At 46.1% G+C, this 19,047-nt stretch overlaps 1 protein-coding gene across 1 annotated transcript in view; it reads left to right on the forward strand.

Moving 5' to 3' along the window:
* Window positions 1–19,047, forward strand: part of prkg2 (protein kinase cGMP-dependent 2) — a 108,191-nt gene that overhangs the window by 75,233 nt on the left and 13,911 nt on the right. Inside the window, exons 15-16 of the mRNA XM_067990614.1 lie at window positions 6,526–6,689; window positions 18,687–18,809. Of these exons, the coding sequence (XP_067846715.1) occupies window positions 6,526–6,689; window positions 18,687–18,809 (287 nt within the window). The remainder of the gene's footprint in view (window positions 1–6,525; window positions 6,690–18,686; window positions 18,810–19,047) is intronic.

Raw genomic sequence — 19,047 nt, forward strand, 5'->3', positions numbered from 1 at the left:
ACAGTCCTACAACCACAAATACACCCATTGTAAACGCGCCCAATGGGTGGCATCAAGTCGTGGTGTTCATGATGAGGGACATACAAGGGCACTTTCACAAAAGGGACTCAAGAATGGACAAAATGTGACAGTGATGGTGACAATTAAAACACTTAATGTGAATGTGACAAAAAACAAATGGAAATGAAACACATGACATTTTGTCACATACCCTTGTGCATACCCTTGGAGATTACAAAACCTTTGCCTTCCTCTTCCTATAACTTCTACATGTTGCATTGCCTGTGGCTTGAGCAGAGGTAGTGGCAGGTTGCTGAGATCCCTGCCCTGATGGCTGAGATGCTTTTGGCCTACGCCCTCTGGGTGTTGGTGTCCATGAGGTGCCCGCCAAAGACCACTCCACCTGCACCTGTGCAGGGGCAGACTCGGCCATCGGGAGAGGAGGCAGCATTGCGGGTACTGATTGAGGGGTGGGGGAGGGGAGGGCGGCGAACGGGTGAGATGTGGGACCGCTTTGAGTGGAGTCCCCATTTCCATGATCCCTTTCGCCATCATCCTTCTCCAGGGCCAAGGCCACATCACTCCTACCACTCTGCTGGACAACAGCTTGGAGGACATCTGTGATGTGTTGTAAGGCCACTGCTAAAGTATCTGTCTGCTTGTTTAAGGTGGCAGAAAAGTTGGCATCCAGAGTCGACATAACCATTGTCAGGGCCTGAATGGACTCATTTGTGAGTCGTGCTTGAAGCTCAATGGAGGCTGCCATTCTCTCCATCGCAGACGTTCCCACTTACCTGCGCCACCAAACCACTAGCGATGGAGGTGGACTCCTCCATCCTCCCAGCTATTGTAGAGTGTGTGCATGGCACGTCTTCCAGTACCTTGCAAAGGTACATCTGTACCTCTATCATTCTCCTTCTCAAAGATGGTCCCCGGGGTTCATCATCTGCGGACAGCTGAGCAGAACTTGGAGACGAGTGCGCCCACCAACACAGACTCTCTACATCTGCTCCTGCCACCAGTGTTTGCTCGTGCTCACTTGTGTGTGGTGAATCACCAGATGACAACGCAACTAATTCTCTGATGGGATTCACCGAGGTGTGAGTATCTGCGCTGATGCATGGCTTGATATGATATGACGGTGCGCCCTCAGAGGCCTGGAGCTTCTCTGAGGAATCGCTCTCGTCCAGGTCATGTGATCCTTCAGCAATCCTTGAAGACCCTGGAAGAGAACATACAGCAATATTAAGAATCATCGCAGATGTTATTTTGCGATGAGCATCCTGAGGTGTGCAACAGTTTATTGATAACATCACTTCATGATATTTATGATGTGGACGCCCTAGTAAGAACGGGATATGACGCTCGACTCATCGATCGACAGTTCCGACGGGCCACAGCAAAAAATCGCATAGACCTCCTCAGGAGACTAACACGGGACGCAACCAACAGAGTACCCTTTGTCGTCCAGTACTTCCCCGGAGCGGAGAAACTACGCCATGTTCTCCGCAGCCTTCAACATGTCATCAATGAGGACAAACACCTCGCTATGGCCATCCCCACACCTCCACTACTCGCCTTTAAACAGCCACCCAACCTCAAACAGACCATCGTTCGCAGCAAATTACCTAGCTTTCAAGAGAACAGCGTCCACGACACCACACAACCCTGCCACGGTAACCTCTGCAAGACATGCCAGATCATCGACACAGATACCACCATCACACGAGAGGACACCACCCACCAGGTGCATGGTTCATACTCCTGTGACTCGGCCAACGTTGTCTACCTCATACGTTGCAGGAAAGGATGCCCCAGAGCATGGTACATTGGCGAGACCATGCAGACGCTGCGACAACGGATGAACGGACACCGCGCAACAATCGCCAAACAGGAGGGTTCCCTCCCAGTCGGGGAACACTTCAGCAGTCATGGACATTCATCCACCGACCTTCGGGTAAGCGTACTCCAAGGCGGCCTTCGAGACACACGACAACGCAAAATCGTCGAGCAGAAATTGATAGCCAAGTTCCGCACCCATGAGGACGGCCTCAACCGGGATCTTGGGTTCATGTCACGCTACACGTTACCCCACCAGCGAACAAATGTTATCTGTTTTTAATATAACGGGTCAGTTGCTGTCTTTTCTATGTTTCTACCTCTCTATCTCTGTTTTTTTTTGTTTGTTGTTTTTTTTTGGTGATTTGTATATTCTGTGAGACCTGGCAGGTAACACCTGTCTGTCTGCACACTGATTGCCTTGGCAACGGGCAGTTGAAAAAACTGTCTGTACTCACCAAGCATTGTTCTGTGAATTATAAATGCGATTTCATTTCGAGGATTTCATTTCACATCGTTCACCTGACGAAGGGGGAAGCCTCCGAAAGCTTGTGAATTTAAAATAAAATTGCTGGACTATAACTTGGTGTTGTAAAATTGTTTACACATGATATTTATGAGGGATGTTAAAGTTCTATCACCAGACGTTTGGGGGGGTGCCAGTCTCAGCATCTCCGACAGCCAGGCATTCGACCATTCAGCTGAGCTCCAAGGCCTCCTCCTCCGCATCTGTCAGGGGCACTATTTGTGGTGGCCCCCCTCCTGGAGAGAAAGATCAGACAAGTGAGTGAGTGAGGTTGACAGAGTCACCCAATGGATGCATTGCTTTGCGTGAGACTGCCAATGAAAGAGATGCATCAGAGGGTGAGTATCAGACAGATTCATGACATTGCATCAGGATTGGGTTAGTGGGAGAAGTGGGTTCACAAATGGGGAAATGATGAAGTGCACAGAAGATGAAGGTAAGTTGATAATGTGACTTACGTGGGTGTGAGGAGTGATGTGATGGAGTAGGTTTGGCAGGATAGTGTGAGAGTGGGGTAATGTACATCACAGGATGTAGGTAAATCAGTAACTGTACTCACTTTTCTTGACCTGGTTAGGTCATTGAAGCGCTTCCTGCATTACACCCACATCCTTGAGATGGTGGTCCTTCTGTTCAGCTCCTCTGCCACCTCGAGCCAGGCCTTCTTGGTGGCAGAGGCAGGGCATTTCGTCCTGTCAGCCGGGTACAATGTATCCCTCCTGCTCCTCAAACCGACTAGTAGCAACTCGAGGAGAGTCACTGAATCGGGGAGCTGGCCTCGTCCTTTGTTGCTCCATCTCATTAAATCACTCCTTTCTACCTCAAATTCCATGGTTGCAATGTCCCTTTAAATACTCCAGCTCCCAGCACACCATTTGAGTGTGCAGTAGGCCCGCTGCGCAGCTTGGAGACGCAAAACCTGCAAGTCACATTAAGGGCTAGCCGCGATTGCTTGAGGCAACGCACGCAAAATTTTTCAGGGTTTCCCACGCGCGTATTGCCCCCCCCCCCCCCCCCTGCTGAGTTCCCACCGGTATGTTGAAATTTACCCCTTGATATCTGCCGATGTCTTCAAATAAGGTCTTAAATTCTTCACAGCACTGGATCGTTTCCTGCACCAACATTTCTCCAGCATAGGTTGCTCCGTAACTTTGTGAAACCATTTTTATGTCAAAGAAATACTCTTAGTAATCCTGCACTCATGCGGTCCCGAAAATCATGGTCCGCTGTTTAAAAAGAAACACAGAAAATCCATTGTGGCTCTTTTTGAGAGCCCAAGAGGTTAATTTGTCAATTCATGATTTTATGATTTCATTCTGTCACCTTAGGGAAATATCCAATTAAATTATGCCAATTATTTTAAATAAATGCAAAGGTTGTTGCTTGATGAGAATTAAAAACAAATGTCGGTGTGCTTGGAAGGGGTTAACTTCTTTGCAGAAACAAAATGACGGAGCCAGATATCATCAGACGCACGCAGCCTTCCCAGTGTACCTCAATGTAGCTTTCATGTAAATTTAAAAAAACCTTTTGTGTCGGGAGATAGCATTTCAGTTCGTTAATGTCAGTTTTTTTTAAAAAGAGTGCTTGTGCCTGGCCTTTTAATCTACAAATGTTGCAGATTAAATTCCAATTGTTGTTAAAGCATTTAGCATTTATTTAAAAGGTGTTCAAAATGTATTAACGCTTAGATAGTCCAACTACACGACATTTCCCAGTTCTTGTCCTAGAGATACGAGATAACCGTTATTTAATCTTTTCTTTTCTCGGTCACTTTTTCTTGACCACAGCCAATCACGAGGTAGAGAGGGGTGCTGTCAGAGCTAACAGCTATCACATTTCAGTACAACCAAGATGATTATCTCAAAATTTTCAAAATTGATGCCCTGTACTAGATAACAAGACACCGTTCTTCGATTTACAGATACACACAACATTAACTCCTTACACATCAATTGACACCCACCAATACTCAACACAACTCCAATCAGAACTCCAATCAGATCAATTCATGCTCTCCGATTCTCAACATAACTCCAAATATATCAATTCACGCTCACCAATACTCAACACATTAAGCATTTAAGAAACTCAAAATGCCAATTTTCACGTGATAATCGCACGTCCGGAATTTGAGACTCTCACATTTAAATTTATAAGAACCAGAATTTCACCGTGGCCACAATAAAAGTCTGGTTTTCACAATTTGATAGGTTGGTTAACCTCAATAACTCCAATATTAATTCAGCAATATCAAAACACTGCTTTGGGGGTGGTGGGTGGCTACCTTTAGCTCACTTGGTCACAACCACTTATCCCTCTTCTCCGAGTCGTTGGAATTACTCAGTCAATCTCTTAACACTAGTTATTTTTAAACCTTTAATTCTCGGGCCCACCTAGGGACACCATTTGTTAGCGGATTTTCCCCATTACTGTTGCTACAAAAGGGTCATTAATCATTCAACAATAACTTCCACGTGTGATTTGGGCATGAGTGGTTATTAAACAACAAGCTTTAATATATTGACTCATAACAGTATACAACTATCTTCAGATTACATTAAATGACAAGCAATCAACACAACCTGGTTTTCCAGATTCAAACTGATCAGGCCTGACCTCCTAGGTTGCCTTGGGCTGGACTTCCGACCATCCTCTCAAGAGCTCTAACTTTTGAGAGGGAGCATGCCGTATCTTTATACAATTCGGCTGCGCTGTTCTGCACAGAAGGATCTCTGGTCTTATCTCCTAGTCGTAAATCATCCAACCGTTCTGACGCCATGTCAGCAACTCAAGATAAGCTGTTTTACGTAACAGCTAACGACCTCAACCCTCATCTCTGTTTACAGGCTGTTTGTTCATTTTGAGGAATGCGTGGCCTTTCTTATCTGCGAACAGCCCCCTAGTCGGCCTTGGACGGCCCCACCAATGTCAGTTTCGTCGTAACCATATCTCTTGGTTTGATGTAAACCACCTTCTGACGTTAATGTTATCTATTTTATGGGCTCCCTGATGTTTTGCTGTGTAAGCTGTCCTTGTTCTCACAGAGATGCTAAACTCCGCCCCCTCTAACATTCTCCCACTTGCTAAAATGTTTTGGCGCTATGCAAGCTGGGATATTTGACTATTCCTAGTTTTGAACCTTTTTTTTTACACGGCCCTCAGCTTTACCCTCCCTTAAATCAGTGGCCTTGTAACGGGTGGATGGAAGCTCTGCCCCAACTTGGCCATCTAGGAAACTTGGCCATAAAGGCCAAAATCTAACATACCTGGGCCCCCGCCTAGTTTCCAGCAGTTCCAATATGCTTCCGCTGGAGTTGCAGTGGGGGTCTATTGGAATGATTCTGGATTCTCAAAGTCTGCTTCGTAGGTGGAAAATAATTAGACATGTTAAGGCTGAATATTCCTTGGCACTTCTGGTACAGGCTCAACCCAATTCCAGGCTGAAATTATGCTGGCATCTAGATATGCTGGGTCCTGGCCTTACCTGGGAGATTCCGTGGTGTCTTGAAAGGGGCAGAGCCTCTGCTTGCCCCTTAGAAGGCCAGCAGCATGGGGGGTGGGGGCAGGACCAGGCTCCCACGTCACTGGCATCAAATCAACAGCAGTATATTTGATAGGACCAGGCATACCAGACTGCCAAAGAGAGCACATGGGCCCCACCTGGGGTTCAGGCCAGGATGCTGGCCTGGGCCCTTCATAGGAACAGGAGTAGGCCATTTAGCCCCTCGAGCCTGTTCCACCATTCAATGAGATCATGGCTGATCTCTGACCTTTGATAGATTTTTGTTAACTCAGATTTAATCTCAGATTTAAAATTCACAATTGAGCTAGCATCAACTGCCATTTGAAATCAGGCAATTTAAAAAAAAATTATTTAACCGCAATCCCTTTTTAAGGAACCAACAAGTTGCACCAGAATTCCTGGCCTCTCCTCCATGATGGGTGTACCAGATATGCCTTATTGGTGTGGACATCTATCAGTGCCATGCAAAATAATCCAGAAAGCCCATCGAGGGCAATGGTGAAGGTTTCTGGCCAATGTGAACTCAGCGTAATTGCTGGGATCGCAGGCCTGCGTCTTTTCATGGCCATCATATTTTCAGAATAAGTAGTGTAGATAATTGGAAGAATATATTTCACTGATCCTCTGCTTTCAGGTTGACTTTGGATTTGCTAAGAAGATTGGCAGAGGTCAGAAAACATGGACATTTTGTGGAACTCCTGAATATGTGGCACCTGAGATCATTCTGAATACGGGCCATGACTTCAGTGTGGATTTCTGGTCACTGGGAATTCTTGTCTTTGAGCTTCTCACTGGAAGGTAAATGCCCCTTTGTATAACCAAGTTTCCCTATTCTATCAGTAATCACTAGGTATCAAGATAAACACAAATCAAAAAGTAAAACGAGAAACCTTTAAAAACTATTCGGTCTGTGCTGAGTTCGCTGATCTCAGCCAGGATAGCAGTTGGGTGATATAGTTGACTATGTGCCCATGGGCCAGTGTGAGGAAAGCTCATTCAAATGCAAATTTGGATAGATTTCTTTCAGAAAATAACATTTTGGGATATCACGGAATGGGTACAGAACATTCTGCAGGTGGAAGAGGAGCAGCCAGAAGTCATGGTCATGGAACCAAGGACATAGGCAGGAAAAGGGTTGAGGTCCTGCAGTCAGTATTTCAGGAGCTAAGGAGGAAGTTAAAGGGCAGGACCTCTAAGGTGCTAATCTCTGGATTACTCCCAGTGGCATGTGCTAGTGAGAATAGGAGCAGTAAAATAAGGCAGGTTAATGCGTGACTGGAGAAATGGTGCAGGAGGGAGGGCTTCAGATTCCTAGGGCATTGGAACCAGTTCCGGAGAAGGAAGGATCTCTACAAGATGGATGGGTTGCACCTCAACAGGGCTGGGACCAATGTCTTAGCTAGGAGGTTAACCGGTCCTGTGGGGGAGGGTTTTAACTAATTTGGCAGGGGGAGGGGCACCAGGATGAAGCATTAGAGAGGAGATAGAAGGTGCACAGAGGACTGGGAGAGACAAACAGCATTAGAATAAAGAGTAGTTCAGAAATAGGAGGGATCAGATAGGAGGGACATACAAGGCAGACTAAGATGGGTTTTGAGTGCATGTATGTAAACGCACAGAACATGGTAAATAAGGTTGGTGAGCTGCAGGCATAAGTAGTCACATGGGATTATGATATAGTGGCAATAATGGAGGCTTGGCTCAAACAAGTTGGGGGGGGGGGAATGGGCACTTCATATTCCTGGCTACAATATACCAGGAAAGATAGGGAAGGAAAAAAGATGGGGGGTGGCAATATTAATCAAAGATACTGTTACATCACTAGAAAGGGATGATGTATTTGAGAGTTCAAAGATAGGATTTTTTTTATTCGTTCATGGCTTGTGGGCATCGCAGATCTGTGGACAGACACTCCAAGGTCCCTCTCTTCCTCTACACCCCTCAGAACCCTCCCATTTATTGTGTATTCCCTTACCTTGTTTGTTCTCCCCAAATGCATTACCTTACACTTCTCCGGATTGAATTCCATTTACCACTTTTCTGACCACCTGACCAGTCGATTGATATCTTTCTGCAGGCGACAGCTTTCCTCCTCACTATTAAGCACATGGCCAATTTCTGTACCATCTGCAAACTTCTTAATCATGCCCCCTACATTTAAGTCTAAATCATTAATATCATTAATAAAAAAGTCATAATAAGAATAAAACCGGACAGACCACCCGGCATCAAACCACTAGGCACCGGACACAACAAAGGCAAACCAAGCCCAGTCGATCCTGCAAAGTCCTCCTCACTAACATCTGGGGACTTGTGCCAAAATTGGGAGAGCTGTCCCACAGACTAGTCAAGCAACTGCCTGACATAGCCATACTCACAGAATCATACCTTTCAGCCAACGTCCCAGACTCTTCCATCACCATCCCTGGGTATGTCCTGTCCCACCGGCAGGACAGACCGACCAGAGGTGGCGGTACATTGATATACAGTCAGCAGGGAGTAGTCCTGGGAGTCCTCAACATTGACTCTGGACCCCATGAAATCTCATGGCATCAGGTCAAACATGGGCAAGGAAACCTCCTGCTGATCACCATCTACCGCCCTCCCTCAGCTGATGAATCAGTCCTCCTCCATGTTGAGCACCACTTGGAGGAAGCACTGATGGTAGCAAGGGCACAGAATGTACTCTGGGTGGGGGACTTCAATGTCGATCACCAAGAGTGGCTCGGTAACACCACGACTGACCGAGCTGGCCAAGTCCTGAAGGACATAGCTGCCAGACTGGGCCTGTGGCAGGTGGTGAGCGAACCAACATGAGGGAAAAACTTACTTGACCTCGTCCTCACCAATCTACCTGTCGCAACTGCATCTGTCCATGACAGTATTGGTAGGAGTGACCACCGCACAGTCCTCGTGGAGACGAAGTCCCGTCTTCGCACTGAGGATACCATCCAACGTGTTGTGTGGCACTACCACCGTGCTAAATGGGATAGATTCAGAACAGATCTAGCAGCTCAAAACTGGGCATCCATGAGGCGCTGTGGGCCATCAGCAGCAGCAGAATTGTATTCCAGCACAAACTGTAACCTCATAGCACAGCATATTCCTCACTCTACGATTACCAACAAGCCAGGGGATCAAAGCTGGTTCAATTAGGGGTGTAGAAGAGCATGCCAGGAGCAGCACCAGGCGTACCTAAAAATGAGGTGCCAATCTGGTGAAGCTACAACTCAGGACTACATGCATGTTAAACAGTGAAAGCAACATGCTATAGACAGAGCTAAGCGATTCCACAACCAACGGATCAGATCAAAGCTCTGCAGTCCTGCCACATCCAATCGTGAATGGTGGTGGACAATTAAACAACTAAGGGGAGGGGGAGGCTCTGCAAACATCCCTATCCTTAATGATGGCAGAGTCCAGCACGTGAGTGCAAAAGACAAGGCTGAAGCATTTGCAACCATCTTCAGCCAGAAGTGCCAAGTGGACGATCCATCTCGGCCTCCTCCCGATATCCCCACCATCGCAGCAGCCAGTCTTCAGCCAATTCGATTCACTCCACGTGATATCAAGAAATGGCTGAGTGCACTGGATACAGCAAAGGCGATGGGCCCCGACAACATCCCGGCTGTAATGCTGAAGACTTGTGCTCCAGAACTAGCTGCGCCTCGAGCCAAACTGTTCCAGTACAGCTACAACACTGGCATCTACCCGACAATGTGGAAAATTGCCCAGGTATGTCCTGTCCACAAAAGGCAGGACAAATCGAATCCGGCCAATTACTGCCCCATCAGTCTACTCTCAATCATCAGCAAAGTGATGGAACGTGCTGTCGACAGTGCTATCAAGCGGCACTTACTCGCCAATAACCTGCTCACCGATGCTCAGTTTGGGTTCCGCCAGGACCACTCGGCTCCAGACCTCATTACAGCCTTGGTCCAAACATGGACAAAAGAGCTGAATTCCAGAGGTGAGGTGAGAGTGACTGCCCTTGACATCAAGGCAGCATTTGACCGAGTGTGGCACCAAGGAGCCCTAGTAAAATTGAAGTCAATGGGAATCAGGGGGAAAACTCTCCAGTGGCTGAAGCCATACCTAGCACAAAGGAAGATGGAAGTGGTTGTTGGAGGCCAATCATCTCAGCCCCAGGACATTGCTGCAGGAGTTCCTCAGGGCAGTGTCCTAGGCCCAACCATCTTCAGCTGCTTCATCAATGACCTTCCCTCCATCATAAGGTCAGAAATGGGGATGTTCGCTGATGATTGCACAGTGTTCAGTTCCATTCGCAACCCCTCAAATAATGAAGCAGTCCGAGCCCGCATGCAGCAAGACCTGGACAACATCCAGGCTTGGGCTGATAAGTGGCAAGTAACATCTGCACCAGACAAGTGCCAGGCAATGACCATCTCCAACAAGAGAGAGTCTAACCACCTCTCCTTGACATTCAATGGCATTACCATCGCCGAATCCCCCACCATCAACATCCTGGGGGTCACCATTGACCAGAAACTTACTGGACCAGCCATATAAATACTGTGGCTACAAGAGCAGGTCAGAGGCTGGGTATTCTGTGGCAAGTGACTCACCTCCTGACTCCCCAAAGCATTTCCACCATCTACAAGGCACAAGTCAGGAGTGTGATGGAATACTCTCCATTTGCCTGGATGAGTGCAGCTCCAACAACACTCAAGAAGCTCGACACCATCCAGGACAAAGCAGCCCCCTTGATTGGCACCCCATCCACCACCCTAAACATTCATTCCCTTCACCACCGGCACACTGTGGCTGCAGTGTGTACCATCCACAGGATGAACTGCAGCAACTCACCAAGGCTTCTTCGACAGCACCTCCCAAACCCGCGACCTCTACCACCTAGAAAGACAAGAGCAGCAGGCATATGGGAACAACACCACCTGCACGTTCCCCTCCAAGTCACACACCATCCCGACTTGGAAATATATCGCCGTTCCTTCATTGTCGCTGGGTCAAAATCCTGGAACTCCTTTCCTAACAGCACTGTGGGAGAACCTTCACCACACGGACTGCAGTGGTTCAAGAAGGTGGCTCACCACCACCTTCTCGAGCATTTAGCGATGGACAATAAATGCCGGCCTCGCCAGCGACGCCCACATCCCATGAACGAATAAAAAAAAACTACAAAAAGCAAGGGACCAAGTACTGAGCCCTGCGGAACCCTACTGGAAACAGCCTTCCATTCACAAAAACAGCCGTCGAACATTACCCTTTGCTTCATGTCACTGAGCCAATTTTAGATCCAATTTGCCACTTGCCCTTGGATCCCATGGGCTTTTACTTTTTTGACCAGTCTGCCATGTGGGACCTTGTCAAAAGCCTTGCTAAAATCCATGTACAACATCAAGCACGCTATCCTCATCGACCCTCCTTGTTACCTCCTTAAAAAATTCAATCAAGTTAGTCAGATACGACCTTCCCTTAACAAATCCATGTTGACTGTCCTTGATTAATCCGCGCCTTTCGAAATGACGGTTTATGCTGTCCCTCAAAATTGATTCCAATAATTTGCCCATCACCGAGGTTAGACTGACTGGCCTGTAATTACTCGTCTATCCTTTTCTCCCTTTTTTAAATAATGGTATAATATTAGCAGTCCTCCAATCCTCCGGCACCACGCCTGTAGCCAGGGAGGATTGGAAAATGATGGTCAGAGCCTCCGCTATTTCCTCCCTTGCTTCTTTTAACAGCCTGGCATACCTTTCATCCAGCCTGGAAATTTATCTACTTTCAAAGATGCTAAACCCCTTAATACTTCCTTTCTCACTATGTTTATCCCATCCAATATTTCACACTCCTCCTCAACTACAATCTTTGCATCATCCCCCTCTTTTTTGAAGACAGACGCAAAGTATTCATTAAGCACCATACCCACAGCTTGCGCCTCCACACATAAGTTATCTTTTTGGTCTCTAATAGGCCCTACTCTTTCCTGAGTATTTTGCAGTTGTTTTCACTAAAGAAGAGGATGCAGCCAATGTCACAGTAAAGGAGCAGGTAGTAAAGAAACTGGATAGGATAAAAATAAAGAGGCACTTAAAAGGTTGGCAGTGATCAAAGTAGAAAAGTCACCCAGTCTAGATGGGATGCATCCCAGATTGCTGAGGGAAATAAGGGTAGAAATTGCAGAGGCTCTGGCCACAGTCTTCCAATCCTCCTTAGGTATGGGGGAGGTGCAAGAGGACTGGAGGATTGCAAATATTACACCCCTGTTCATAAAAGGGGAGAGGGATAAACCCGGCAACTACAGACCAGTCAGCCTAATGTCGAAAGACCTAATGAGGAAACTTTGAGACAATGTAATTCGGGACACAATTAATTGCCACTTGGAAAAATATGGGTTAATAAATGAAAGCCAGCACGGATTTATTAAAGGCACGTCATGTTTTGACTAACTTGATTGAGTTCTTTGATGAAGTAATGGAGAGGGTTGATAAGGGTAGTGTAGTTGATGTGTATATGGAGTTTCAAAAGGTATTTGATAAAGTACCACACAATAAGCTTGTGAGCAAAATTGAAGCCCATGGGATTAAAGGATTAAAGATAAAATTGGTTATGGTACAGAAAGCAGAAAAGTAGTGGTGAATGTTTTTTTTTACAGACTGGAGGGAAGTGTACAGAGGTGTTCCCCAGGGATCAGTGTTGGGACCACTGTTCTTTTGATATACATTAATGATCTGGACTTGGGTATAAAGGGTATAATTTCAAATTTTGCAGATTGCACAAAACTTGGAAATGTAGTAAACAGTGAGGAGGATAGTAACTGACTTCAGGAGGACATAGACAGACTGGTAAAATGGGCAGATGAAATGTAACGTTGAGAAGTGTGAAGTGAATAATTTTGGTAGGAAGAATGAGGAGAGGCAATATAAACTAAATGGTACAATTCTAAAGGGGGTGTAGGAACAGAGAGACCTGGGAGTGTACATACACAAGACTTTGAAGGTAGCAGGACAAGTTGAGAAGGCCGATAAAAAGGCATACGGGATCCTTGGCTTTATAAATAGAGATATAGGGCACAAAAACAAGGTAGTTATGCTAATTCTTTATAAAACACTGGTTAGGCCCCAGCTGGAGTATTGTGTTCATTTCTGGGGACCACACTTTAGGAAGGGTATCAAGGCCTCGGAGAGGGTGCAGAGGAGATTTACTAGAATGGTACCAGGGATGAAAGACTTGTTACATAGAGACTAGAGAAACTGGGTTTGTTCTCCTTATAGCAGAGTAGGCTAAAGGAAGATTTGATAGAGGTGTTCAAAATCTTGAATGGTTTTGATTAAGTTAATAAGGATATATCGTTTCCAGTGGCAGAAGGGTTGGTAACCAGACGACACAGACTTAACATAATTGGCAAAAGAACCAGAGGCGACATGAGGAAAACATTTTTTTACGCAGCAAGTTGTTATGATCTGGAATGCACTGCCTGAAAGAGTGGTGGAAGCAGATTCAATAATACGTTTCTAAAGGGAATTGGATAAAAACGTGCAGGACTGTGGGGAAAGAGCAGGGAAGTGGAACTAATTGCATAACTCTTCCAAAGAGCTGGCACAGGCACAATGGGAAGAATGGCCCCCTTTTGTGCTATATCATTCTATGATTCTATGATATATGAATAATTTGAAACATGACGTGGTAATTGCAGCATACTTTGGAGGAAAAAGTTAACTTTAGACTTGAGATTCCCAAAGCTTTCCACCACTGGGGTTTTCCTCATGTTATTTCTGGATTTGTTGTAGATTAATGGACAGAGATTGATTGCTACGATTAGTCAACAACTCCATTATTATTGGACCTTATTCTTTTTTCCTTTAGCACTTCTTATTTTCCTATCCTGCTTCTGATTGCTAGCCCAATAACCAAGAGTGGAAAATGCTTGTTTATGGCTTGTGGTGCCCTCCACTATCGAATAACCTGCTGACATTCACTGTCTAGGCTCACACAAAGAATGCCTACTGCAGTTGAATGCTGGAACAGACTATTCATCCATTTGTACCACTATTCTATGTGGTGCTCCCTGTTAATTGTATCCATGTGATTTATAGCACAGTGTTTATTGTATTTAGGTGGTGGGTATCAATTGGGGACTCTCGTATCCATTTATAGGAGGGAGCTTATCTCGGGGGTGCTGGATGTGTAAGGATGATCTGTGTGAATAAAGACTTGAAAGCAATTAAACACAAAGTTCTAGTGTTCTATCTTTCACCATCTGGCTATCTGACTTTTTACACTGCCATCCTAAAATGGGTTCTCAGAAATTAATGGGAAAAAAAATCACCTTTCTGCCAGTGATGATCTTTCCCAAGGCAATCAAAAGAAATTTATGCAGAGTATGTATGTATGTGTGTATGTGTGAGTGGGGCGGGCGGGGTGGTTAGAGGGGGAGAAAATTTAAAACAAAAAGTGACTATTGTGTTTAAAAGACCTTGGGCCATTTTAGTGTCTGGAACACCTCATTTCAAGTACAAACAGAATGTACCAGACCTTGAATTCCAGTATAAATCAGCTCTGGAAGATTGTTGCCTAAATTGGGTTCGGCTCCATTATGTGGTCTGGCCTGCAAAGGGCATTTGAAGCTCCCATCCATAGTAAACAGGAGCTTAATCAGGTTATTCAAAAGAGGGCGGGGAAGGACACCGCTCCATTTCCTGTCCCATTCTGATTGCCAAGTCCCCAACATGCCCAGCAAACCTGTTACGAAGGGGTGTTGGTGTGGACTTTCAGCGGGGAGGGCCTTTAAAAGACCCACAAATTTTGAAGTATTTTTAGGTCTTGTCATGGCCCTTCTTGTTAATTTATTTTGAGGGTTTTTTTCTCGTGACAGGCTTTCACAAGCCTTTACAGAGTTGTTACAGATTTATTTTTTGCCTCCATATGCCTTTACTGGCACCACCGAGCCATGTTTGGAGGAAGGGGAGAACAGAGGGAGGAAATCAGGCAGGTCAGACTGCCTGAGGAGTACTCCATGCCTTCCCTTCATCATCTCTACCCCTTCATCTGCAGAGGGAGGTGAAATGACCTTGTTTTGGGAACACTGTGCTGATGGAGACTTTTCTCCCTGAAGGACACTGTGCCAGCAGCCTGTTAAGTGGCATCACTGAGATACAAGTGCCTAACTAATTGTTATGCTGGAAGGTTATGCGGGTACATGAAGAGACCGTAACAGTTAGCTGTGGCCAGAAACTTGGCTGCACCTCTTTGCTCGCAAGGATGTCATATGGGGATGGTGCCATGGAGTGGCACAGAGGGAATTCCTCCACACAAGTACACCAGGTAGCACCATCTCGGCTTCAGCAGCATCAACACAGGGCTGGACGCTAGGCTACTCCACCTCTTGTCTACAGACGCACGCCTGACCTTAGGCTCCCTTTCTGTTCTGTTTTGCCTCCTAATTCTTAATCACCTGCCCTTTTGAGGCTTGGCAAAAGCTGCTGATGAGTTGAGATGCTGTCTAGAAGCTAGCTGAATTTTTGTCCTTTAAATTTTACTTCATGTAATTTTTCTCCCTCACTATGCGGGCTGGATTCTGCTCCATGATCCTCCCCAAAGTGGGAAGGTATAGCGGAGAATGAGGCAAAATCTGGCGATGTGGCCCATCACTGAATCACCACAAAGACCTCAATTTCCCTCCTGCCGCCCGGGACCACTACATGGAAAATGGTGTTTAGCCCAGGGTAGCAGCAATAATGACTCTGAGGTCAGGGAATGGAGGGAGAGGGCCCGGTAGAGGCCTCCTCTTCCAACATATAGGTCCCTATTCACTTACCTGTGCAGGCCTCAAACTCTGCTGAGGTCTACAAGGCTGCAGTTCCCTTGATCTTTGGGGCTTTTCTGCCCCTTAAAATGCACAGCCCCCTCTTCTGATGCTGCAGTGGCTCTGCCTGCACAGGCCTGTCCAGGAAATCACACTCTCAAATCATCATGAACTGCTTCCAGAAACCCACCCCTTCTCCTTACTTATTCTGTGTATGTTCCATAGGGTATTTTCAATAGCTGCCTAAACATTTGTCTGTTGGGTTCAGATGTTAAATCATAAGGGGTGAGAACGGTATGCTTTACTATTTCATAGCACACACTATCTATTGGATCCATTCTTACAAAATTCTATGAGCACTTTACTGCTAAGTGATGATACAAGCTATTCTGTCCAGATATCTTTGTTCCACTTGCGGTGGTTAACCAATAACACAAATACCCACAAAAATCCACCTTTGTTTTTTCCCCTCTTTAAAATTTAGTTTCAAACTGTATTTAACAAAATTATTCCGTTTGGGCTAGAGTAACCTTACACTCACTTACCAACCTCATTGACAATATGCCTGTCTATGATAGTTCAAGTGCATGTTGTTGCTCTTTCTCTTCCTCCTCCATCTGGTGACGTCACTGCTGCTTCTTTTCCTGAAGCTCGAATTTGTGTAGAGCATCTATGTGTTGCCACCGTCTCTCATCAGCTTCAAGTCCATGCTGGCATTCCTTCTCATCAGTTTTGCATAAGTGCTGACAATCCTTCTCGTCAGCCTCAAGCTCAGCCTTCAGTTTCAGCACCTTTAACTGATTCACCCACTCATCGGCCAAAATTTTCTGAGATCCCGTGCAGGGCCTCACCCGCAGTGGATGACTTATCCTAATATCATGACATGGGAATCCATGGGGCTCTGCATCCATGATGTTCCGAAAGCCTGCCTGCAGCATGCAAGGCTCTGCCTGTGGCAAGGGGTCTCAGAAAATGTTGCCCTTGGTCATTTTTTCCCCTGCGTGCAAATAAGCTAATTCTTGCTCAGTGGCCCTGATTATAGTCTCTCAACTGCCCCATTTTTTTAAATGGGAAGGAGGCGCTAACAAGACCAAAATTGCAAATTTGACTTACCGCAAGTGCCAGCTCACTGGAGGGCGTGATCGCACACTAGTTCTGCTGCAGAGGAATCAGATGATGACTTTGATGGGCCAAGCTACAGGAGAAGGCTGATGGGCGTTCACAACCAAATGCTTGGTGCACTGAAAAGCCTGCCAGGAAGGCTCTGCACAATGTCAGGAGTCCAGCTCCAACTTGGCACAGGGCTTTGCACAGAGCTTGGCGTCTATCCTTTCCAATATGGAAAGGGTTGTCAACTCCATCAGCACACCTGTGGAACCCACCATGATGCAACATCTGATGACTGATGTCATAGCTTCCATTGCAGCACAAACATCTGCCATCCAAGGTCTGACTGGTGCTTTTAGAGCTCAGACTGCTGCTATCATGGCTCTGGGTTCCATTGTGGAACGGGGCTTCCAGGGCGTCACAGCACTCCAGCAATTCATTCTCCTGCTGATCAGGATTGCTGAGACGCCACCCCAGGAGAGTGGCAGTGGCGCCATGGAAGACAAACCTGCTGTCCTCTCTCAGGAGAGCAGTATTCCTGCTCCCACCCCTGCCACTCCACCAGTGCCCTTACTGTTGCTTGTCAGCCAGCCGGCTGCAAACCAGGCCGAGATGGTGCAGTCTGAAGCCGGGTCCTCCCAGCCCAGAGCTGCTCGTGATCGTCCTCCAAGGCCATCTGCAATGTCCTCAATTGAAAGTCAGCAGCCTTCCTCCACCCATGCTCCAGCCACTGGGGAAGCACCTCGTAGGAACATTAGGAAAGGTAAAGGCACACGAACATCAGACACTGAGCGAATGTACAAGGGTGAATAGTATCAGTTTGTTTGAATCATTTCATGTGTAAATGTATTTTTCAATTTGTATTTGGTGGTGGTTTTCATTTCTGCGATGAGCTAAGGGAGGAAGCAATATGTAATCATAAGGAGGATGATTTGATGGTCATGTGAGAGAGGAAAGGTAACGAGCGTGGAACTGTTGGAGAACGGGGAGGTGTCATTGAGGTTACTGGTATCACTCATTAATAATCTGATCACGCAGAGCCCTGGCAGACAGGGCCTGTCTACCTTGTTGCCTCCCTGCCTTTTTCTCCACTTCCTCCTCCTCCACTTCCTCCTCCGCCAGCGCCTGCGCCTCTTCCTCTGCCTGTTGCTCGGGTTGTCGCCTGATAGGTGGTGGCGAGGGCTGCTCCCTATTAATGGCCATGTTGTGCAGGATACAACGACAAATCACGATACCTGCTCAGCTGAGTACCTCCGGGCTGCTCCAGAGCGGTCCAGGCAGCGGAAGTGTTGCTTGTGGACGCCTATGGTGTGCTTGCTGATGCTCCGTGTGACAGCACGGCTCTCATTGTACTCCTGGCTCCACAGAAACGTAACTTTTAAAAAGAGTTCTGGCTGTTTTTGAGACGCCTCCAGAGGTCCTTTTAAGGACTGCTAATTAGCTCACTCAAAACCTGGAACAACTGGGTGGAGCGTGCGCTACACAAGCTCTGTCCCTTTTCAGGCCAATTTCAATCTGGTTGCTACAACTGGTGTAGTATGCCTAATGATGTTTCAGGTAGACGTCCTGCACACCTAGAAGTCGCTTCCAATTTGGCAGCGGGTGCACTTCCGGGGGAGATAGTGACCTGAAATTTCTCCCTCCATGTTGATTTTATGCCCAAAAAACAGGCGCAACAATGTTGAATTTCCCACTCACTGAATGAAGAGCCATATAAAACACAACTGTTATCGCAAATACTTCAATATTTAACTTCAATATTTTTGGTTTATTTATTGGGGATCATTTTAGAAGTTCTCTGGCTATTGAAAGCCAGTGGGTATTTGTGGAAATTCATCAGTTATGGATTCCTGCAGAAGATATAACTGGTACATTGCCCTAACATTATCTTTTACCTTTAACAGCCCTCCATTTTCTGGCTTTGACCAGATGATGACCTACAACTTGATTCTCAAAGGTGTAGAAAAAATGGATTTTCCCAAGAAAATAACAAAGCGTCCAGAAGACGTGATTCGTAGGCTGTGCAAGTAGGAAGAAAAATCTTTTAAAAAAAAATCATGTTGTATGCACCCATGGAACCGGCTTTTGTTCCAGCCTTGTGTATTTTATAAAAGAGCAATGAGGAAATTAATAATTCAGAAAGTACTATTTATCAACCACTGAGTCGTTATCATAAACTGTAATATTAAAGTAACCAGTCAGTTGTATTTTACTCTCAATATGAAATTTTCAAAAGGGAATTGGATATATGCTTGAAAAGGAACA

This window comes from Heptranchias perlo, chromosome 1, assembly GCF_035084215.1.
Source record: "Heptranchias perlo isolate sHepPer1 chromosome 1, sHepPer1.hap1, whole genome shotgun sequence".
NCBI classification, from domain to species: domain Eukaryota; kingdom Metazoa; phylum Chordata; class Chondrichthyes; order Hexanchiformes; family Hexanchidae; genus Heptranchias; species Heptranchias perlo.